The 19,447-nt window shown below is 43.1% G+C and overlaps 4 protein-coding genes and 1 non-coding gene across 7 annotated transcripts; all 5 read right to left on the reverse strand.

The window, feature by feature from the left end:
- Positions 1-220: 220 nt before the first annotated feature.
- LOC4337470 (uncharacterized) lies at positions 221-2,157 on the reverse strand. Its single transcript, XM_015778765.3, has 3 exons — positions 1,964-2,157; positions 1,792-1,880; positions 221-513 (listed from the first exon to the last, which is right to left on the reverse strand). The coding sequence occupies exons 1-3, from the start codon at positions 2,130-2,132 to the stop codon at positions 382-384; spliced, it is 390 nt and encodes a 129-aa protein (XP_015634251.2). The 5' UTR covers positions 2,133-2,157; the 3' UTR covers positions 221-381.
- Positions 2,158-2,576: 419 nt separating this feature from the next.
- TRNAY-GUA (transfer RNA tyrosine (anticodon GUA)) lies at positions 2,577-2,662 on the reverse strand. The gene is given in 2 exon segments: positions 2,577-2,612; positions 2,626-2,662. It is a non-coding gene; the product is annotated as a tRNA-Tyr (tRNA).
- LOC4337472 (putative pentatricopeptide repeat-containing protein At3g15130) lies at positions 2,659-5,274 on the reverse strand. Its single transcript, XM_066309673.1, has one exon. It carries the CDS (start codon positions 4,908-4,910, stop codon positions 2,838-2,840), a length of 2,073 nt encoding a protein of 690 aa, XP_066165770.1. The 5' UTR covers positions 4,911-5,274; the 3' UTR covers positions 2,659-2,837.
- A 19-nt stretch (positions 5,275-5,293) lies between these two features.
- Positions 5,294-7,151, reverse strand: LOC4337473 (serine/threonine-protein kinase ATG1t). Of its 2 annotated transcripts, none has more exons than XR_001545020.3 (8): positions 6,874-7,151; positions 6,680-6,797; positions 6,361-6,419; positions 6,194-6,258; positions 5,967-6,067; positions 5,809-5,889; positions 5,618-5,729; positions 5,294-5,537 (listed from the first exon to the last, which is right to left on the reverse strand). XR_001545020.3 is itself a non-coding variant. In XM_015778525.3 (8 exons), exons 1-8 carry the CDS (start codon positions 7,117-7,119, stop codon positions 5,485-5,487), a joined length of 828 nt encoding a protein of 275 aa, XP_015634011.1. In that variant the 5' UTR covers positions 7,120-7,151; the 3' UTR covers positions 5,294-5,484. The 2 variants fall into 2 exon arrangements, 1 of the variants encoding a protein (XP_015634011.1); XM_015778525.3 differs by having other exon boundaries at positions 5,974-6,067.
- Positions 7,152-7,639: 488 nt separating this feature from the next.
- On the reverse strand, positions 7,640-14,051 carry LOC9270595 (serine/threonine-protein kinase STY8). Of its 2 annotated transcripts, none has more exons than XM_066309591.1 (15): positions 13,747-14,051; positions 13,482-13,661; positions 12,921-13,022; positions 12,232-12,304; positions 12,024-12,134; positions 11,782-11,832; positions 11,432-11,568; positions 11,014-11,121; positions 10,847-10,920; positions 9,152-9,327; positions 8,988-9,074; positions 8,516-8,596; positions 8,356-8,406; positions 8,083-8,223; positions 7,640-7,963 (listed from the first exon to the last, which is right to left on the reverse strand). In XM_066309591.1, the coding sequence occupies exons 1-15, from the start codon at positions 13,983-13,985 to the stop codon at positions 7,904-7,906; spliced, it is 1,671 nt and encodes a 556-aa protein (XP_066165688.1). In that variant the 5' UTR covers positions 13,986-14,051; the 3' UTR covers positions 7,640-7,903. The 2 variants fall into 2 exon arrangements, with proteins under 2 accessions (XP_066165688.1, XP_015636463.1); XM_015780977.3 differs by having other exon boundaries at positions 8,988-9,083.
- Positions 14,052-19,447: the final 5,396 nt, after the last annotated feature.

A 19,447-nucleotide genomic window follows, 5' to 3' on the forward strand; every position in this document is an offset into this window, starting at 1 on the left:
TTCGACATCCAAAAGGTCCAACTCCAAACGCCCAAACTGGACATGCTTTGAAAACGAAAGGTACAATCCGATTGAAATATCAGGATCAGATTGTACCTGAGAGTGGCAACGCAGAGTCACCAGCGTAAATCATGAGAGAGAGTTTTAGCATATCAAACTAAAAACCAGCTCTCATAATTTTGCCCTTTGCTGTACCACCATCTCGTGATAAAATATGCGATGACCAAAGTTTTCATCTTGTAAACTCGCTAGGCAAATTAATTAACCGTTTACAGGGTTCATTGCAGGACAGAGTTGTACAGATAAAAGGGCACTAGTTAAGTTGACACTCTTTCTATTCAGTTAAGTGAGTAGTTTTCACATATGCACATTTAACATACATCATGCAGAAGCACAAGCCTTCTTCAGAGCATCAAAGACACCCTGGAGAGTCGCATCTTGCACCAGCACAACCTTTTCCCTCGATTTTGAGCCAGAACCAATAGAAACTTCTCTTTTCTTAACTCCAAGTACCTGAATATGTCAAGTAGGTTCTCAAAATTCTGATGTGATCCATAGAAATACAACATCAAATGTTTAAGCACTAACCCAGCTAAAAAAATGTTTAAGCACTGGAAACATCTGTTCTAATTATCATTATCCGATATATGTATCAACGTCTCTGATGAAATGTACAATAACTCTTTTGATTAGAGAACCTATCTCCAGAGTCCAGACTAAGCACACATTCTCAACCAAGTCTCGAGAATAACAGACTCCGTTTTTTATCTCATATTTTGGAGAATGAATAAGATCGAAATTATCTGAACAGATATAATGCAAGGATCTGTAGAGCAAAAACAATATAAACCATGGTGCAACCGTGCAAGGAGCATGGACGGTAATGATCTGCTCAGGATGATAATAATTGACACGATGAAGTGGGTTAATGATGTATCAGGAATATCTCTTATACTACTGCAATAACAGGTGGAAAACAATGTTATTGGAAACCAAATCTGAGACAAGTTGGTCTGAAGAACAGTTTCATGTGCTCCACGCGGAGCAATTTGGAACTGAGCCACCTTTTTCAGCACACTTAAACTCTAAACAGTGATGACATTGCATCGATTCTTGTAAAGAAAAAGGTTGTTTTCTGTGCTCTAAAACCAAACGCAAAGCAAACCATTTACGCGATGCAAAAATTGTAGAGCCTAGAGTATTAAACTGAATAGTGGACACTCCAAAATCCAAATACCCCGACATAAACCAATGATATCATAGGCTACTTGGAAGAAGTAACACAACTCGCTGAACATAAGCAAAACTAACAAGAACAGTAGGGCAAAGAAGATGAATAGAAATATAGAATGGCAAACCTAGTTAATTCAAGTATTCGATAGTGAAACACATCTCTAAGATGTACTATCAGTTTTCAACCGCTGAAAGAATTAATTGTGGCAGGATGTATAAACTCAGCAGAAGTGCACATTTACAGACGTTGTGGAAACAATGCTCTCTACTGCTTGAGGCATGTTTTTTTTCGTTAGCTACATATTCCATCAGCACTAGTTAATGTGAAGTTTGAATCTTGACTGAAAAGGGGGAGTTTTCAACCACGTCTCACTTTCCAGACTAGACAAATATGATGATGTAGTTTTTAAGCAAGTTATATGGTGTATTTTCTTCTGAGAGCCTTGCTGTATCCAAAATTCCTATGCATACAACCATACTGGAGTATAAATCATCATGCCAACTAAAATTGATCTCAATCAGAAAATCCACAAGCAGAGCAAGCAAGAAAGCACTTACGGAGCTGATGAAGTCGACGAGAGCGGCGTTGGCCTCCCCGTCCCTCGCCGGCGCGTCGATCTGGACGCCGACGGCCTCGTCGCCGATCTCTGCAGAATCGAAGGATGCGCGTATGAAGTAAGTAAAGGGCGAAAGTTGGTGTTCAGGGAGGAGGGGAAAGAGGGGGACGGACCGGTGATGGTGGCGAGCTTGGAGCCTGGCTTGGCTTGGATGGAGATGGCGACGGTGGAGGGCGGCATCAGGCGGAGGCAGGCCGGGAAGCCTCCGGCGGCGGCGGCGTTGGGGGCGGCGGGCGGCGGTGGGGCCCCTTTGGCCTTGCCTCGTTGCTTCCCCGGAGCCATGTCTGACGGTGACTGACGACAATCTGGTCGAGCCGTGGAGACGTAGAGAGCAAAAACCAACCGATATGGCCCAGTTTGGGCCTGGTCGCTGGAACTGGGCTGCGGCAGATGATACTTTGCAATCAAGGCCCAGCCCATCATCACCTTGGCAGGATGATCCATCAAGCTAGGAGCTACAGCCAGCGTTGCCGGCAGTAAACAATCCAAGAAAAAAACACGGGGAGTTCTGCACATCTTGAACAACAACTTGGCACTGAATCCTTTAGATGAGTGTTTTTTTAGAAAAAAAAATACCACTAATAATTTTATGGTAGAAAGACTTTCGTGATAACTGATACTACGCGTTTTCCCAAGAACAGGCCAAAAGAAAAGGTGTAGCAGTAGCATCTTCAGGATTGCCGAAAACTTGGCAATAGGAACAAGTTGTTAGAGAAAAAAAAACTATCCGACCTGCCGGATTCGAACCAGCGACCTAAGGATTTATCTGCAAACACTACAGTCCTCCGCTCTACCAACTGAGCTAAGGTCGGTTTCTGAAAATTTTGTTGAACCATATGATACTTTTACACGTCTTCCGCGTCAAAGAGCTACTCACTCTCTAAATTGGGGATTGTGTACATGACATTCTATGCTACCTCTCACGGTCGCTCCAATTCAGAATTCGGTAATGCAAGTAGAATTGAATTGAGAGAAAGATGGTGATGGTCACCAGTAGTCCCTGCAAGAACAGGCGCCATTCTGAAACCTGTGGAACCTGTTGGCGTCCCTCACCACCACCACCCTCCTCACCACCGCCGACAACCCTTTCAAGAACTCGTGGCAGTCGCCGCATACCCGCAGGTTCTTGTACACCCTCACCACCTCGCCGCCGCCGCCGCCGCCATCGTCTCCGGTGCCGTCGCGCAGCAGCCACAGCCCCACGGCGAGCCTCTCGCTGTGTTCCCTCAGGCTCTCCACCCGCGACTCCTCGTCCACGTCGTGCAGCGCGCACCGCGCGTCGCCGCTGTACCCCAGCCGCTCCCGCATCCTCGCCTCCACCTCCCGCAGGGCGCGCCGGATGTCGCCGGCCTGCGGGTGCGCGTCGTCGCCGCCGCCGTAGAAGAAGTGCACCTCCTTGTCCACCTCCGTCCAGCTGCACCCGCCCTGCTTCCTCAGCCCCTTGCGCCGCATGGCGCCCCTTATCCCCTGGCACTCGCGCCACTCGCCGGCCTCCGCCAGGATGTTCGACAGCATCACGTAGTTCACCGGGTTGTCGCCGTCGACGGCCAGGAGGACGTCGCCCACCTCCCGCCCCACCGCGACGTCCTTGTGCACCCTGCACGCGCTCAGCAGCGTCTGCCACACGCCCACTGTTGGCTCCATTGGCATGCTGAGGATGAGCTCCTTCGCCTCCCGGAGCTCGCCGGCGCGGCCGAGGAGGTCCACCATGCACGCGTAGTGCTCGGCTTTCGGTCTCATCCGCCGGTCTTGACAGATTCTCGAGAAGTACCGGCGGCATTCGTCGACGAGGCCGGAGTGGCTGCACGCCGACAGCAACGCCAGGTAGGCCACCTCGTCGGCCTCCACGCCTTCCTCTTGCATCTCCTCAAACAAGTCGATGGCCTCACGGCCATGCCCATGCTTCCCGACGCCATTGATCATCGCCGTCCACGACACCACATTCCTCGCCGGCATCTCCCGGAACCGCCGTCCAGCCTCGCCGGTGAGGCCGCACTTGAGGTACATGTCAACCAGAGAGTTGGCCACCGACACGTCCAGCCCGGCCGGGGTCTTCGCCGTGTAGCAGTGCACTTGCTTCCCCTGCTCCACGAGAGCAAAGTCCGCGAACACGGCGACCACGCTGGACAGAACATGGCCGTCGGCACGGACGCCGGAGCTCCAGAACCGCCGGAACAGGCACATCGCTTCCTTCACCTGCCCCTCCTGCGCGTGGCCGACGATCACCGTCGTCCACTGGATGGCGTTCCTCCGCTCCAACCCGTCGAACACCTGCATCGCCACCGGCAGGCGGTGGCACTTGACGTACACGTCGAGGAGCGCTCCGGCGAGGATAGCGTTGGACGCTGGGGAGACCCCTCTGACTGCCATGGCCGCGTGGACCTGCGCCCCCTCGCGAGCCGCGCCGAGGCCGCTGCACGCCTTGAGAAGGCTGGCGAAGGTGAACTCGTCGGGCTGCTCGTCGTGCCGCCGCTGCATCTCCCGGAAGACGAGCAGCGAGTCCCTGCCTTGGCCGGCGTGCGCGTAGCCGGAGATCATGGAGTTCCAGGTGGCGAGGTTCCTGGAGGGAATTACGTCGAACACCCGGCGTGCGTCGCCGGTCCACCGGCCCTTGGAGTACATGACGACCAGCGAGTTGGCGACGACGTCGTGCCCCTCGAACCCCGTCCTGACGCAGACGCCATGGATCTGAACACCGGCTCTCGTGCCGCCGCCGCACGCCTTCAAGGTCGCCGACAGCGTGAACTCATTCGGCGAGGTCCCTGAACCCCGCATTTCCCCGAACAGGCGGAGGCACTCTCTGGCCTCCCCGTGGTGCAGGAAGCCCACCATGAGCGCCGTCCAGGACACCACGTTCCTCTCGGGCATTCCGTCGAACACCTCGCCGGCCATGTGAAGCTTCCCGCACTTGGCGTACATGTCGATCAGGTTGTTGTTGAGCATGGTGTCCGACCCGAAGCCGAGCTTCATCAGCGCGGCGTGGAGCTGGACGCCGCCGCGGAGGGACGAGCCTCTCGCGCTCGCCCTGAGCAGATCGGCGATCATCCTCCGCCGCTCCATCGGAAGGAACCCCAGTAGATCAATCGCTCTCAGCTACGCGACATCAACACGGCGCCCGAATCTGAAGGTCCAGGAATGGCACTGCTCCTGATCATTGCTGCTAGCAAGGAGATGGATTGCAAATGCGGAAAATACCTTTAAGGCAACAGAACAGTGAGAAACGCCGAGGGATCTTCCAGCTAGCTCCACAAGGTGGTGAGCTAGACAATTTGGGTTCGAAGCCTCACCCCTTATAGTTATTTAATATTAGGTCATTCCCTAATATTCGTGTCTTTTTGGCAACAGAACAGTGGATTGGGGGGGAAGTCTTGAAATGTTTGGATAGGAGACCGGGTTTCAACACAGACAAACAGTGGATATGAAAATGCATTTTGGTTGCTGTGTACAGAACTCCCAACTTATATTCACATTTTTCGTGTAAAAAGTCTACAGGCTACAGAGAAGACTACAGGAAAACAAGGTTTTGAACACAAAGAGGTACCTGCATATGTCCAAGTACAACAAACAAACAATTCAACTAATCCTGAACTTCAGATGATATTGCTAAGCTTGCATAGGCTCTTCAGTAAGGCGTCTATGGTCTGAGGAAGCTGTGGCTGAAGAACTCTTGGAAGGACAACCTTTTCACTGGAAGCAATTATGGAAATTTGTTAGCTTCGCACTCTCCATATTTTCAGTGAGAGGTTGTAACAAGATCAAAGGCGCACCTGGATTGCTACACAGAAGTCTGGTGCATATATCAATAGAATCAGGACGTAGCTTGGAAATAACGACTTCTGAGAATGGAAGAGACACGGTTCGGTTTATGCATTGAAGCAGCTGCAGAGACAAATCTGTGATGAGAACTTATTGAAGTTTAGATAAGATAAACAAGGTTGAAGAGAGAACTAGTAGCCACCTGGACATTGCTTCTACCACGGAATGGTGGATAGCCATTCAAGAGCTCGAAGAGAATCGCGGCGATACTCCACAAATCTACCTGCACACAACATACATATGTTCAGATTTCTCCCGTTTGTGTGTGTGGCAAAGAGAGTTAGCCATGTGAGTACATACAACATACCCCACCATCATACTTCTGAAACAGCATAACTTCTGGGGCCATGTACAAACAAGTGCCACAATTTGTATCTGTGTATTCCCCGGGACGAAGAACTCTAGAGACCAGAAGTAAAATTTGGATTAGATTGTCTTATGAGTAGCACGATGCCTTTTGCAACTAATACAGCTTTTTAAAGACTGAGTAACCTCAACCTACAGGTTATGTATGTTGAGCAGTGTACCTTGACAGGCCAAAATCAGATATCTTGAGGATCGCATTGCTGTCAGGAGAAGAGAGCAGGATATTCTGCGGCATACAACAGTTTTATCAGTCAACAATGGTGTCTCAAATCAGTTAGAGCTTAATAACACAAGTAATTAAGAGATGAAAAGAGAGAGATTTGTGGACCTCGGGTTTTAAGTCCCTATGGACGATATGGTGTCTGCGGAGCACTTGCAAGCCAGCTCCTACCACAAGGTGTTGGGCAAGCATAATTTCTTACACATGATTATCTTCTTGTTGTAATTGTAACACAACTCTACTGTAAACTGTGACATTTCTCTTAATGGAAATGGAGGACTAAGGCCCTTTGATCCAAAAAAAAAAATTTGTAACACAACTAACTAAGGTTGCGGGTAATGTGATAGATTGGGGGGCAACAAGAGAAAAGAGATGCTACTAGGGCTAGAAATGAAATTGATATGGCAAATATTACTAGGTGAATTACCGATCTGTCTCATGAAATTGCTGGCGACGCGCTCCTCTACCCTCCCGTTGCGCTGGATGTAGGCCGCCAGGTCTCCTCCCTCGCACAGCTCCAGGACAAGGTACAGGTTGCTCTGGGTCTAATTAAGGAGAAAAATTCACTAGGATTGGTAGAGAAGGAAGAAGAAGAAGACGATGGAGAAGACAAAAGGAGACCTGGATGAGGTCGAGGAGGCGGATGATGTTGGGGTGGGTGACGGCGGCGAGGAAGCGGACCTCGCAGTCGAGGCTGTCGCGGAGGGTGCTGGGGAGGCCAGTCAGCCGCACCTGCTTCACCACCACGGGGGATCCGCTCGACCGCTCCACGGCGCGCCACACCACCGTGGACGGCGGCCGGCCGCCCAGCCGCTCCCGCAGCTCGTAGCCTCCCACCGTCGTCTCCGGCTCCGGCGTGCTCGCCATCGCGAAACCACTGGAAAGGAAATGGATGGATTGGATTTTTTTTCCTCCTCAGTTTTCGATCTCATCAGATTTTGGCCCAAGCAACTAACTGGGCCAGGCCCAGCCCAAACTGCTATTTTCTTTCTTTACCCGTGTCAAAACATACTACTCCCTCCGTTTCACAATGTAAGTCATTTTAGCATTTCTCACATTTATATTATTGTTAATGAATCTAGATCTAGATTCATTAACAACAATATAAATGTGAAAAATGCTAGAATGACTTATATTATGAAACAGAGGAACTAGTTTTTAATATGTTTGAATTGCTTCCAGTTAGGTGCCAAATCTAACTAGAGTATAAACAAGGGTTTGGGATGCTACCAAATTAAGCTTGGGCATAGCCAACAATTTGGCTCCAATCCTATAGACAAGCATCAAAATGGAATTCAGCAAAAGAGATATGGTTCTTCATCTGAAGTTCTGAAGTCTCAACTAAGTTATTGCCGGATGTACATGAGCCAAAATTGCACAGGCTGGAAACACAAAAACTAGAGCTGTATTAAAATATCCCAGTGGCTGCCGCCTTGTTCAGCGTTCTTCTAAATTTAGTACACATATTATATGACAAAACAGAAAACTCATACCAATCAGGTGTGAGTAAAAAAATATTATACATGCAAGCATCCGACATATATACAAAATCATTTCTATGCTGCCGTGCTAGCAACAAACAGTAGCCTGGTAGTTTTGAAGAAAACCTCTAAGCTGTTTTCACAAAGGTCACAAGGAGCCCATGTATTCTCTATCGCGCCGATTTCTTTTGTATCTTTGCTTTGGGATGTCGACTTCCTGTCTTGGAAACCTACAACAGATATGCAGCTTTTCAGCAGTCTCAAGCATGAACCTAGATACTTCAAATTCATTATTTTTTTCCGATCGTCGTTTCATTAAACCTAAAGTGTACAAAGTTCAGAAATTTACCAGGACATGCCGTAAGATATCTTCCAATTCTACAGTAATCTCTGAGAAAAGGGGCCGCACATGAGGATTTTCATCCCAACATCGTTCAATCAGTTTGGACAACCTCGGATGCACCTTCGGTGGGATCTCCATGCGCATTCCCTAAAATAATTAAATAAGGGTCAATGTTTACAGTCATCCCTTCATCCTTGAGCATCCATTATTTGTTAATATTATTTACTTTTTTTAACATCCAATGTGTTATGTTGGAGCTTATTGGCATCAAATACATACCTGCCTTACTCCCAGTGCAGCTTGCAAGGGTGTCAGATTTTCGTATGGTATCTACATAGCACATGTATTAGTGGTTATTACATCTGACCATAGTTCACTGCTGTTAAAAAAATTGAGAACTATGAAAACGTCACACAATGCCTTGCCAGCCACAGGTTACCTTTGTAGTGACCAACTCCCATAGAACAATAGCAAAGCTGAAGACATCTGCCTTATGGTCATAAGGCTTATGGTTTATTACCTGGTAACACACGCGATTCTAATAAGTACATTGCACATGCATATTGTCTTAGCTTTGCATAACTCTTCTAAGTATGGCTTTTGCACACTGATCCAAAAAATCAGTGCAGTAAGTAAATGCAAGCGTGATCAATATGTAAGCCAACATGCTTGCAAGGACAGCATAGTCAGGTAGTCTGTGTATGCATACATGTGAAAACAGTAAAATAGTGCATCATGCATCTGTATATGTGCCTAAGCCTGGTGAAATGGGCTTGTGAAACTGAACTTATCATTAGCAAACAGAAAAGACTTTCTGTTGCAGTACAAAAGTCTTATCGAGTAATCAGAAAGGAAAATAAAGGGAAAAAAGGGACACCAGAGGATAAGGAACAAAAGGATCAACATAGTACCTCAGGTGCCATCCATCTATACGTGCCAGTTTCAGCAGTCATTTCTCCCCCTTGAGATCGGAGCCGAGAGACACCAAAGTCTGCGATCTTCACGACCTATTAAGAATTGAATCAGTGCTTCGACATCCTTCAATTGATAAGCAACTTCGAAACAATATGCATACTTGACCAGAGCCAATTAGCAAATTGGCAGTCTTCAAGTCCCTATGGATGATATTATTCTGGTGCAAATAATCCATTCCTTTTGAGATACCAATAGCAATCCTAAGAACAACAGGAAGCTCCAAAGTATTGTTTTGCTTATGAAGGAAGTCATACAAATTACCTCCGGGCATGTACTCTGGATGAGACACACAAATAACAAAGCAAAATATCAGTTGACATGAAATAATCGCAGAAAAGAAATTGCCCGATAATAGATACCCTAGATAGATAAATGCTCTACATTGAGCTGACTTGATCAATTCGGAAAACTCAATACATAAAAATACAAACAAGCAATCCATGGCCTATGCTCGTTTGTGGGATTGAAGCAAGAAAACAGAGTGCACCCTTGGAAAGTTGGAAATCGGAACTGACACATACAAACATTTTTTTCCCTAAAAAAGCAGTAAGATAAATATATAAATGATCTCATGGCTACAATGATACTACTACTAACTTAACTCATCTAGATCGCTGGCTCTTGATATTATGTAAGAAATCCTATGGCATGACAAGGGAACAGAATAACAGTATTGTACATAAGTAATTATTTATTTACTATCCATGCAATTCTTGTCCATTATCTAAAAAAAGTATAATTCTTGTCATCTTCTGAATAAATAAAGACTAGACTGTACGAAATATTTGAACCAAACTCCCATGTGAATACGATGATTCAGTAAAGAAGATGCACAAATATCTTTTTTTAAGTGACTAGAAAAGAGTTTAGTTGGGATTCTGAACACAAGTTCACTTGCAGTAAAATGAATTAACACCCTCCTAATAAAGCTCTTCAAAACATCTAAATATTTAATTAACAGCAAGATTGGACAACCAATACCTTACTGCTAATCAATTATGCAATGGGAGTAATCTCAATAAACTAATGTCAAGTTAAAACGTGTGGATGATACATGTATCTTATAAATCCATGGATAGCATCTCCTTATTTATAGGTGCTATACAGGATGAGTCTGATATGAACTTTGCAGCTAGGGGCCCAGAACTCATCGCCTTGCAATACAATAATAGAAAAAAATACTCATGTGATGTGTAAACAATACAGAAATTTGGCTGGTAATTTAGAAAATGAAAATTTGTGTGCTCATTAGGAACGAAGACTTATTTCACATGCATGAATTAGAAAGTAGTAATTCACAGGCTAATTGAAGGGTGGGTAGAGACCTGTTGATAGGAATAGAGTAGCAATATTCTTCTGACCAGACATATCTTGCACTATTTTCCATCATGGTGTAGAATTCTTTATGCATGGACGCAACAAGCAAATGTAATGGTTACAGTATCCCTCCTATAGACTTAGCTGCTCTTGAAGTCCCTACCAAAATGGATAAAAGACAGGAGTTATCCCCCGTCTTTCGAGATTTTTTGTTTTTAACAATTCCACCTAATGACGCTCACCAAAATGCAAAACTAAAAATGTTCAATCAACAGTTATTTACATTAGATGCCAAGGAAACTGGAGATGAAAAACCAAGCACATTGGTTATACCCAGACATGAGCTCAATCTTTTAGCCACCAACGCTACTCAGATTGTAAATATGCCCAAGCACTGCTATCTGAATCTTGAGAAACAAGGATTTTGATTCCTACGAAAAAAATCAGCAGGCAAGATTATCAGCAATATTTGTGTCACCTGTTACAATGAGATACTTTCGATGCTTTGTGCAAGCTCCATAAAATTGGACAACATTTTCATGATCAACACTCCTGGACATGACTTCACTGTATTAGAATTATCTGGAATTTTAAATGATTCAAAGTCAAGTCTATGCATCAAAGTGATTTCAAAAGAAAGCTTACTTTAAAATCATTATTTCTTGCAAGAACTCCACTTTCGAAGAATCGTTAACATGTTCAGATCTAAGAAATTTTACTGCAACATCCACACCGAGATAAGTTCCTCGATATCTGCAGCCGAGGATACAAACAAGACCACTTGGTTAATGAACTGCTGATCTTGCTAGAAACATTAAAAAATATAGAATAATGCACACAGCAATATGTCTCCACAAGTTGAAATCAGAAACCCAGAACACAACTAGCTTTGTGACTATTTGTTGATAGTGCCCCCTTGTGAAACCATTTGCTTGTAAACAGATGTAAGAAAGGTCATGCAATCCACACTAGCAGTTGAGTTGTACCTGTTGTTCTAAATAACTACCTCCGTTCTTTCCTAATATTCATTATTCCTAAGTAATAAGAGTTGCATGTTTCTTACAGATCCCCAGAAGATCCGGATGCAATTTTCTCCCCAATTTGCAGCAAACTCCTGTCGAATTCAGAATCTCCTATCTTTTCCTGCAGCTCTAGAACTTTCTCTGATTGTGACAAATTTGTCGGATTAGACAATGAGCCCTACATACAAGAAGTTCAATTCTGTAAAGGAAAAGGATAGGGATGGCATATTCATTTCTTCAAGTCTTGTAATGCTGACTTGAGAGTATTTACAGGACTGCATTTAATGCAAAAAGGAGGTAACTTGCAAGCATGTTGACTTCCTAACCAGCAAGACACCTTTAAATTTCAAGCAATCGTGTTGATTAAATGGAGAAATAGGAAGAACCATACATGGCTGCTTGCCTCTGCCTCTATAAGCTTCTGAAGCAAACCATCCGTTTCCTGCACATAGTGTTAGGCAATGTTTTAATTTGTGGAACACCTTGAAGCATAGTGTACTTAACAATCTGATTATCTAATTTTATGGTTTCCCACCATAAGTAGTCATGATTAAAAGTTCGAAACATAATTTGTAGAGTTCTGTAATTGTGTGAAAAAAATAAGCTATAACCATGACGATGCTCTAAGTTTACCTCTGTATCCCAGCCATCAACAACAAACACATCGAGACAAAAGCCATCTGATGTTGAGAACACATGAGCTTCACGGATGTTCAACCCAATATCAGACAGTATCGCGGATAGCTGTAAAACAATATCTCACAGTTCAAGCGGTGACACAAGAAGGTGTGGTATTCGTATGGAGGTCTCTAAATAGAAATCACAAAGTACATGGCCTTGCCTTACTGAGGAGCTTTGGCTTGTCTATGGAAGAAAAAATAATTTCATGAACACGGACGAATTTCGAGTCCCTTCTGCAAAATTAAGAGAATGGTTATGGACAAATCATGTAAAAAATGATTAAAGATGATTGCTCAGGCAAATTAAGAGAATGGTTCACGAAAAGAAAGCATATAATACATGAGTGCTAAACTAGTCTGGATATCAGAAAGAAGTCCATATAAAAAGAATAGGCAAAGAAGACGTTACTAATCATTTCAAAGAATTATATGAGAACTGTTGTGCACCGATGTAGAGAGCAAAGGCTCATATCCACAAAACTCAACAATTCAAACAAGGCTGATTAGAGCAACTAGCCTGATTGCATATAACTGCAGTAACACCAACTATTTTTTTTTGCGGGGAGCAGTAACACCAACTATAAAGGTTGCTCTTAAGTATCATGACGGAAGCTTTGTACCAAAGAGGAACACAGTGTTGTTTTATGGACAGAACAACCTTTCAGTCAAGTTAGCACCCTTCTGGAAACATAATCTATGTTTATACAAATGAAATGGAAATTTCGCATTCTTGCAGTTTTTAGATCGAACCAGATGGTTGAAACCTGAAACTGACGTTCCGGATTAATTGATTGTTATTATGGTATAGATATGTCATTCGCACAGCACAACAGCTTAGTAACAAAAATACCTTGCAGAACTGGCTTCGAAGTCATCCACACCTTTTCCTCTCTCTAGACTCAGGTCTTCCATCATCCTTTCATATGGCTCGGATTCTGTGAATTCATCATCTCTGTCCAATATTCACAGGCACAATCGATGTTAACACGAAAGATATACTGATAAGTTGGCTTGATATTTACAGAAGAAGAAGCATTTTTGTTTGGACAAAGAGATACCATTCCGAACACGAAAAGAAAGGTACATACACTCCACTGAAATCAACTGTGTCCTCAACTAGTAAAGTATGTATGTATGTATATATATATATATATATATATATATATATATATATATATATATATATATATATATATATATATATATATATATATATATATATATATATATATATATATATATATATATATATATATATATATATATATATATATATATATATATATATATATATATATATATATATATATATATATATATATATATATATATATATATATATATATATATATATATATATATATATATATATATATATATATAAAAGCATTGGAAAGTTGGTGACCTATACCTCAAATTGATAGGGAGAAAGCCCCCACCATTACCGTTTTCAGTTGGAGTTGATCCAGAGTCTACCCCTATGTAGCGGGCATGGAAGATTGGGCGCTTTTCAGGGTCGGCGCAGTCGGCGAGAATCCTCCGGTGCAGCAGCACTTGCTCTGCCTTGCTGACATCCAGATCGATCAAATAGCTGCACAGGCAAGAAGATTGCACTTTGAAAGGCGAGAAAAGCAAAACAACTGAGAGACAGGCGAGAAGCATCGTATGTGTACTACCTTTCGGGCAAGCGAAGGAAGTGGCGGTCGAGCTCAACGCGGAAGGAGGAAGGGTTGGAGATGGCCTCCTCGTTGCGAATCGCCACCAGGCGCTCGTAGATGACGTTCCTAATGTCAGGGGACCCGTGCACGCTACCGCCGCCGCCGCCGCCGCCGGAACCGAGTCCCGCGGCGGCGGCGGCGGCACGGGGAGAGGGTCCCGAGCTCTCGGCCACGCCCTCCTCGATGTCGTCCTCCATCTCCCCCGCGGCGGCGAGGTGCCGCCTACGCGAGTCCCCCCATAGCGACGTCGTCCACTACGTCTCAGGAGGAGGCGGCGAGAGAGATGCGGTAGTAGAAGCAGCCTGAGCTGAGGTATCCAATCCAAGAGGTGGTGAGGAATCCGAGGGGATCTTTTTGGCGCGAGAATCTTCTAGAGGATGGCGCGCGCCGGCCGGCCGGGCGGTGGGCTAATATTTGTAGGGTGAAATTCCTCGCCGGAGCGGAGATTCCAATCCAAACGCCGGCGAGGCGAAGCGAGACGACGAACTGAGCAGCGTCTCGCTCTCTCGCAGTCGCAGGAGGAGGAGGAGGGAGATTTTCCTTTTCTCTTTTTTTTCCTTTCTTTTTATTATGAATTTTTGGCTTTGGTGGAATGGAATTATGGAAAAAAATGGAATGGAAGCAGGAGGAGGAGGAGGAGGATCTTCTGCGCCGTCGCGCCACAGGAGATATAGCTTCTTACTGCATCCAGTAGGGACGCGACGCGTGGCGGCGGAGGGGGTGTCCTTATCCGATTCCGGGGGGCGAGATGGACGGTCTGGATTCATCGTGGAGCAATCGGACGGCGGCGGGAGGGGCGCACGCCGGAGAGTTAGAGTTTGGGTGGGGACCACCAGTCCTTTCCGCAAGTACCGGAGATTGGACAAACGGACGCTGGAAAGGGTGGAATCAGAGTACGGCTCGCTGTACGGTGGGCCCGCCGTGCTTTCCATCTCCTTCTCTCTTTGCCTGGCCCACCGGGCAGTGACCTCCGGTAGTAGTAGTTCCCCTAAACTTGCACTGATTAATTTTCGAGTAAATTCCATTTGATAAAACTATCACTTTGCTACAGCTTTATTCAGAGTAAACCATAACGGTGTGTGTCTAACATGTGGCCTGACATAATTTTGTATTTTTGAGTGCGTGCCTAGCAAATAAGCCTAGAGAAATCAAGCTATTACGGTTACAGTTTTATGATAAAATCATCAGCTATTGTTATAGTTTGCTGAAATTTACTTTTATTTTTTTTAATATTAATTTGCAAACAAAATACTCCTACAAATCTTACTCCATTGATTTATGGTTGTTTTGGCAAAACTCCATATCCTTAATCCACGACAAATTTAAAGTTTGTAAATTAAATTATAATGATTTATTTACATTCTGTCTTAAGTGATGATAAAATGATTCTTCAAATTTTATCAATGTGATCTCAGATTTAGGATCATGCCAAACAGAGCACAAAACTCACGTATTTACAAGCGGAGAAATCATGTGTCTGCTAGCCTACTCCAATTGTTAAATACAGTGTACTACTACTTGTTATAACATCAATATCAATGTCAAACCTTCGTTTTATATAATAGCAACGGCCAAAATTCACTGCTAGATTATGCTAACCTGATAGCAAATCAATGTTAAGTTATTAGTACTTCATTACTCACATACATAAGATTCTAGCAACTGGATCCAAGATACCACGCTTGACCGCATCCAGTTAGCTTCTAATTTCAACGATGTGCCTTGCATGCTTAATTCACTAACTAAGCAATTGATAAACAATTTACTAGTTTGCATCAACAGAGAAAGAGATCGTACTTGCTCCAACTTGTCCCGACGTGTCCAACACGTTCCTCTTCGACGTAACTTGTGTTTTAAAGTTGGCAATGACACGGAGTTAATTATAACTGTTTTTCAAGTGATAAACACATTGTCAATGTCACCACTGTGCTGGGGCACTACTCGAGCAAAACGCATCAAGTTGCAATTAAAAAAACTTCCGGTGAAAGAAACATAAACTCAGAAGAATAATCAACCTCGATGATATTACGATATTTTCATTGATTAAGAGCAGCAAGGGCCAAATCAAATCTTCAGGTCAGAAGCAGCGGCAGTACTCAACTGCTAGAGCAGTAATCACTGTCAATTACTAAGTACTCCCTTTGTTTATTTTTAATTTAACGTTGGCGTCAAACAAATGAGAATGGAGGAAGCAATTAACTACTCCAGTAGGGAATACATAGCTATAGCGTTTGCAATGTACGGCAGCAAACAGCAAAGGCCAAACCTTTGTTTCCAAGCGTATGTATGCTAGTCAAGAATCTAATTAAGCAATATTCTGTTCTCAAAAAAAGAAAAAAAAAAGAAGAAAGAAAGATCCAATATTCTAATAACCGGACTCCAGATTCTAAGAAAGCAGTTTCGTCGTATCAATCAGAAAATAGTAGTACAACGCAGTTGTTTCTACATACCATAATTGTAGCGTACGTCAGGCTGCACGCTTGGCTTAACTTGATGGATTAGTGCCAACCTACAAATACTCCTTCCATGCATACAACGATCATACAAAGGGTACCGTACAAGGTAGTAAACACTTATGCCTTCTTTCAAACGGGAGAGCATTTTGAAGGATCATCTTAGGGATTGAGCTAGATTCTAAAAAACAAAAGGAAATACAAATACACATTTCTCTTGTTTCAAAGGAACTCTCCTTTGGAACTCAGGATTAAAAAAAACATGAAAAGAAAAAAAGAAGTGTTGGATTGAATTGTCAAGGCTTGTTAAATCCTTAGGATTTCAAACAATACAAGAATTGATCTAATAAAGTTGTTTGGAGTTTCCTAGGGAAAAAGCACGAGAATTTTGAGAGAGGAAGACATAGGAAGATTCCCATGAGGTTGGAATTTATGCTAGAAACCCTCCAAAATTCTAATGAATTGAGGCAATTCATAAGAATTTATATGGTTTTGAGATGACCACTCATTTGTTCCAAAGATATGCATAGGGACTATTTCCACCGGATTCAAAATCTCCAAATATCCTTTGTTTCAAAGAAGCCCCTATATGGCGCATACTGTAATATAAGTTGTATTACCATAGTAATATATGTGGTTGTATCAGAAACAGCTTCTATTTAACAGTTAGCTATGACATGAGCTTTTATTGTTCTAAATTTCAAGGGATAGCAAGTAGTACCACTGTGTGAACTACGTATTAGTTAGACCAAGCACAACTAGTTGTTGCAAGATTTTGTTGTTGTAGCTGCCAGAAATTGCTTTCAGCTAGCTTCTGCGTCCAACCATAACAGTTTTTAAACGTAGAAAGGAAGAAAGTCGACCCACCATATTATGCGCATTTGTGCTGTAAGCACCGGAACAAAAACGCATCAAGTTGGAATAATCAAGTTCCAGACTTCCTGTTATTTGGCAAAGTATTGACAAAAGCTGGGGTAACCTGACCTGAAATGGATCATGACATCGGCACAATTAAAGCCCACGCTTTGTTGTCGCCACCTACAAAGTACGCTTATGCTGCAAGTGCAAATTAAAGGATATTACTGTCACTTCCAAAGTAATTATGTCACGCGGTAGTGACAAAAGCTGGAGTAAATTCCGTATTATCGCGCAGTAAGTAACCAGTAGTGTGAAGAAGCTGTGGCCGGCTGCGATAGCGATGTGAAGGTGAAGCCGCTCTGCTCAAAACAATCCAGCAGCAACTAGCAGCAGCGAGTAAGTTGATGGGAAAACAAACAAATTCAGTAGAACATCAAATGCAGCAGCAGCAGCTTGTGCCAATCCAATCCAGGATTAGGTAAGAATAGCACGGGATCAAGTGGACAAATCGGACAGCAGCTGCTGACCCAAAAGATCACACTGCCGAGTCATCCCACCTTACTATATTGTGCATACATCAATATTAGCAGCATTTTTTCATGCCAACTACAGGGCTTACCACTTAATCAGAGTGGGTCCTTGCATGCTCTTATGAAATAAATAATGATGGACGCATATCACAAGCACTAAAGCCACCAGAGCGTGTTCATTATCAGATCACCGGATGATTAGCACAGCCTTGCCAATTATCAGCCGACCACTAACTTGTGACATCATAAACCACACTAACGATAAAACTTTTACAGTGTAACAAAAGATGTGATGTGAAGACAGTTTTTCAAAATTTAAAGTACTATTGCTTCCGTTAACCTTCCTTCACGAGAACAACAATGAATCGGCATGGCACATCAGAAATATTCAATCGGTTGATCGTCGTGATAACAACGCTTCCATGGCTTTGAATAGTAGTTTGCTTACATTTGTATGCACGTTCCAATTTTTTTATACTAACCTTGAAATAGCACTTACGTAGTTCGGTGTTGATTTTGGCACATACCGTACAATACAATATTGGTAGATGACGACTGGCAAAGCATTTCAATACAACAGCAACAGGTTCGCAACAATAATAATGCCACCGTGCTACTGCTCATGTGGACACTTTCTAGATGAACAAGTAAGCAAGAGTTGCTACACATGAGGTTGTATACCAGAAATGAAAATTCCCAATTTGATGTAACCAGAAGACCTATGAAATAGCTTAAATGGACAAGATAGAGATCTATCAGTCCCAACAGTACGCAGATTCCAGTTTATGTAATTGCTTAAAAAAATTCAACAGGGTGTTAGACTGTTAGTTCACCTAAGGCATTCTGCTAAACTGCTGCCAAACATAATAAAAGTGTCCATTCGTCTCGAGCAAACTAGCATGGCTTCCCCAGACTAGCGAACATCAAGAACACAGGTAAATAATACTAGGGAGCATGTTCATGTACAGAGAAAACCAGACATACCAATTTATAGCTTTCAGATCTTAGAGAACATTTTGAAACAGGGAAAAGATGCATGAAAATTGAAAAGGCTCACAAAATCAGAACTCTCATAACTTTCTTATTTCAGATCACTCACCAGCTCAGTAGATACCAGAAAGTAACCATTTAAGAACAATAAAACAGAAACAGTGAAGAAGTTATAACATAGACTCGCACAAAACCACCAAATTTTACAAGATGTATTTAGCTCAATATCATTAACACCAAACTGTGGTTTAGTAGAATCTGAATATCTGATGATATTCAGGAAGATGTGACATGCCCATAGATCTGCCAAATTTTCAGGGATCATATCCAAATACATCTTGTAAAATTTCATATTCAGTGAAAGGCTTATAGCATGGCACAGCAACTTGGTTAGGCATTGGAGAAATAGCAGTAGATTCGTTAGAAAATGGCATAAGTAAGAAGCTTCAGCAAGAATGAAAAATAAGGAATGAAGGTATAGCAGATTGATTATTCATTGCTTCAAGAACTACATGCAAAGCACAACTTTGTATAGGACGAGCAGGTGCATGACACCTAGATTGGCCTAATGCTAATTATAAGCCGTACTGCTTATAATTTGTGGCCAAAACTTTTATGTGTCCTTAGTTTTCTAAAAGCCAGTGCTGAAAAATAAACCTTAAAATGAACTTCAAAATTAAGTTTTAAAATTCAAATTGACAGTGGCTTATAAGCTGTAGGGAAAATGATGGGAGCCTAATTACTCTAGCATTATACTGTAGCTACAACTTTATCTATAACTTAACAAATACCAAATTCTAGTTTGAAAAATGCATATATTATCTTTAC

Source organism: Oryza sativa, chromosome 4, assembly GCF_034140825.1.
Source record: "Oryza sativa Japonica Group chromosome 4, ASM3414082v1".
Lineage (NCBI taxonomy): Eukaryota > Viridiplantae > Streptophyta > Magnoliopsida > Poales > Poaceae > Oryza > Oryza sativa.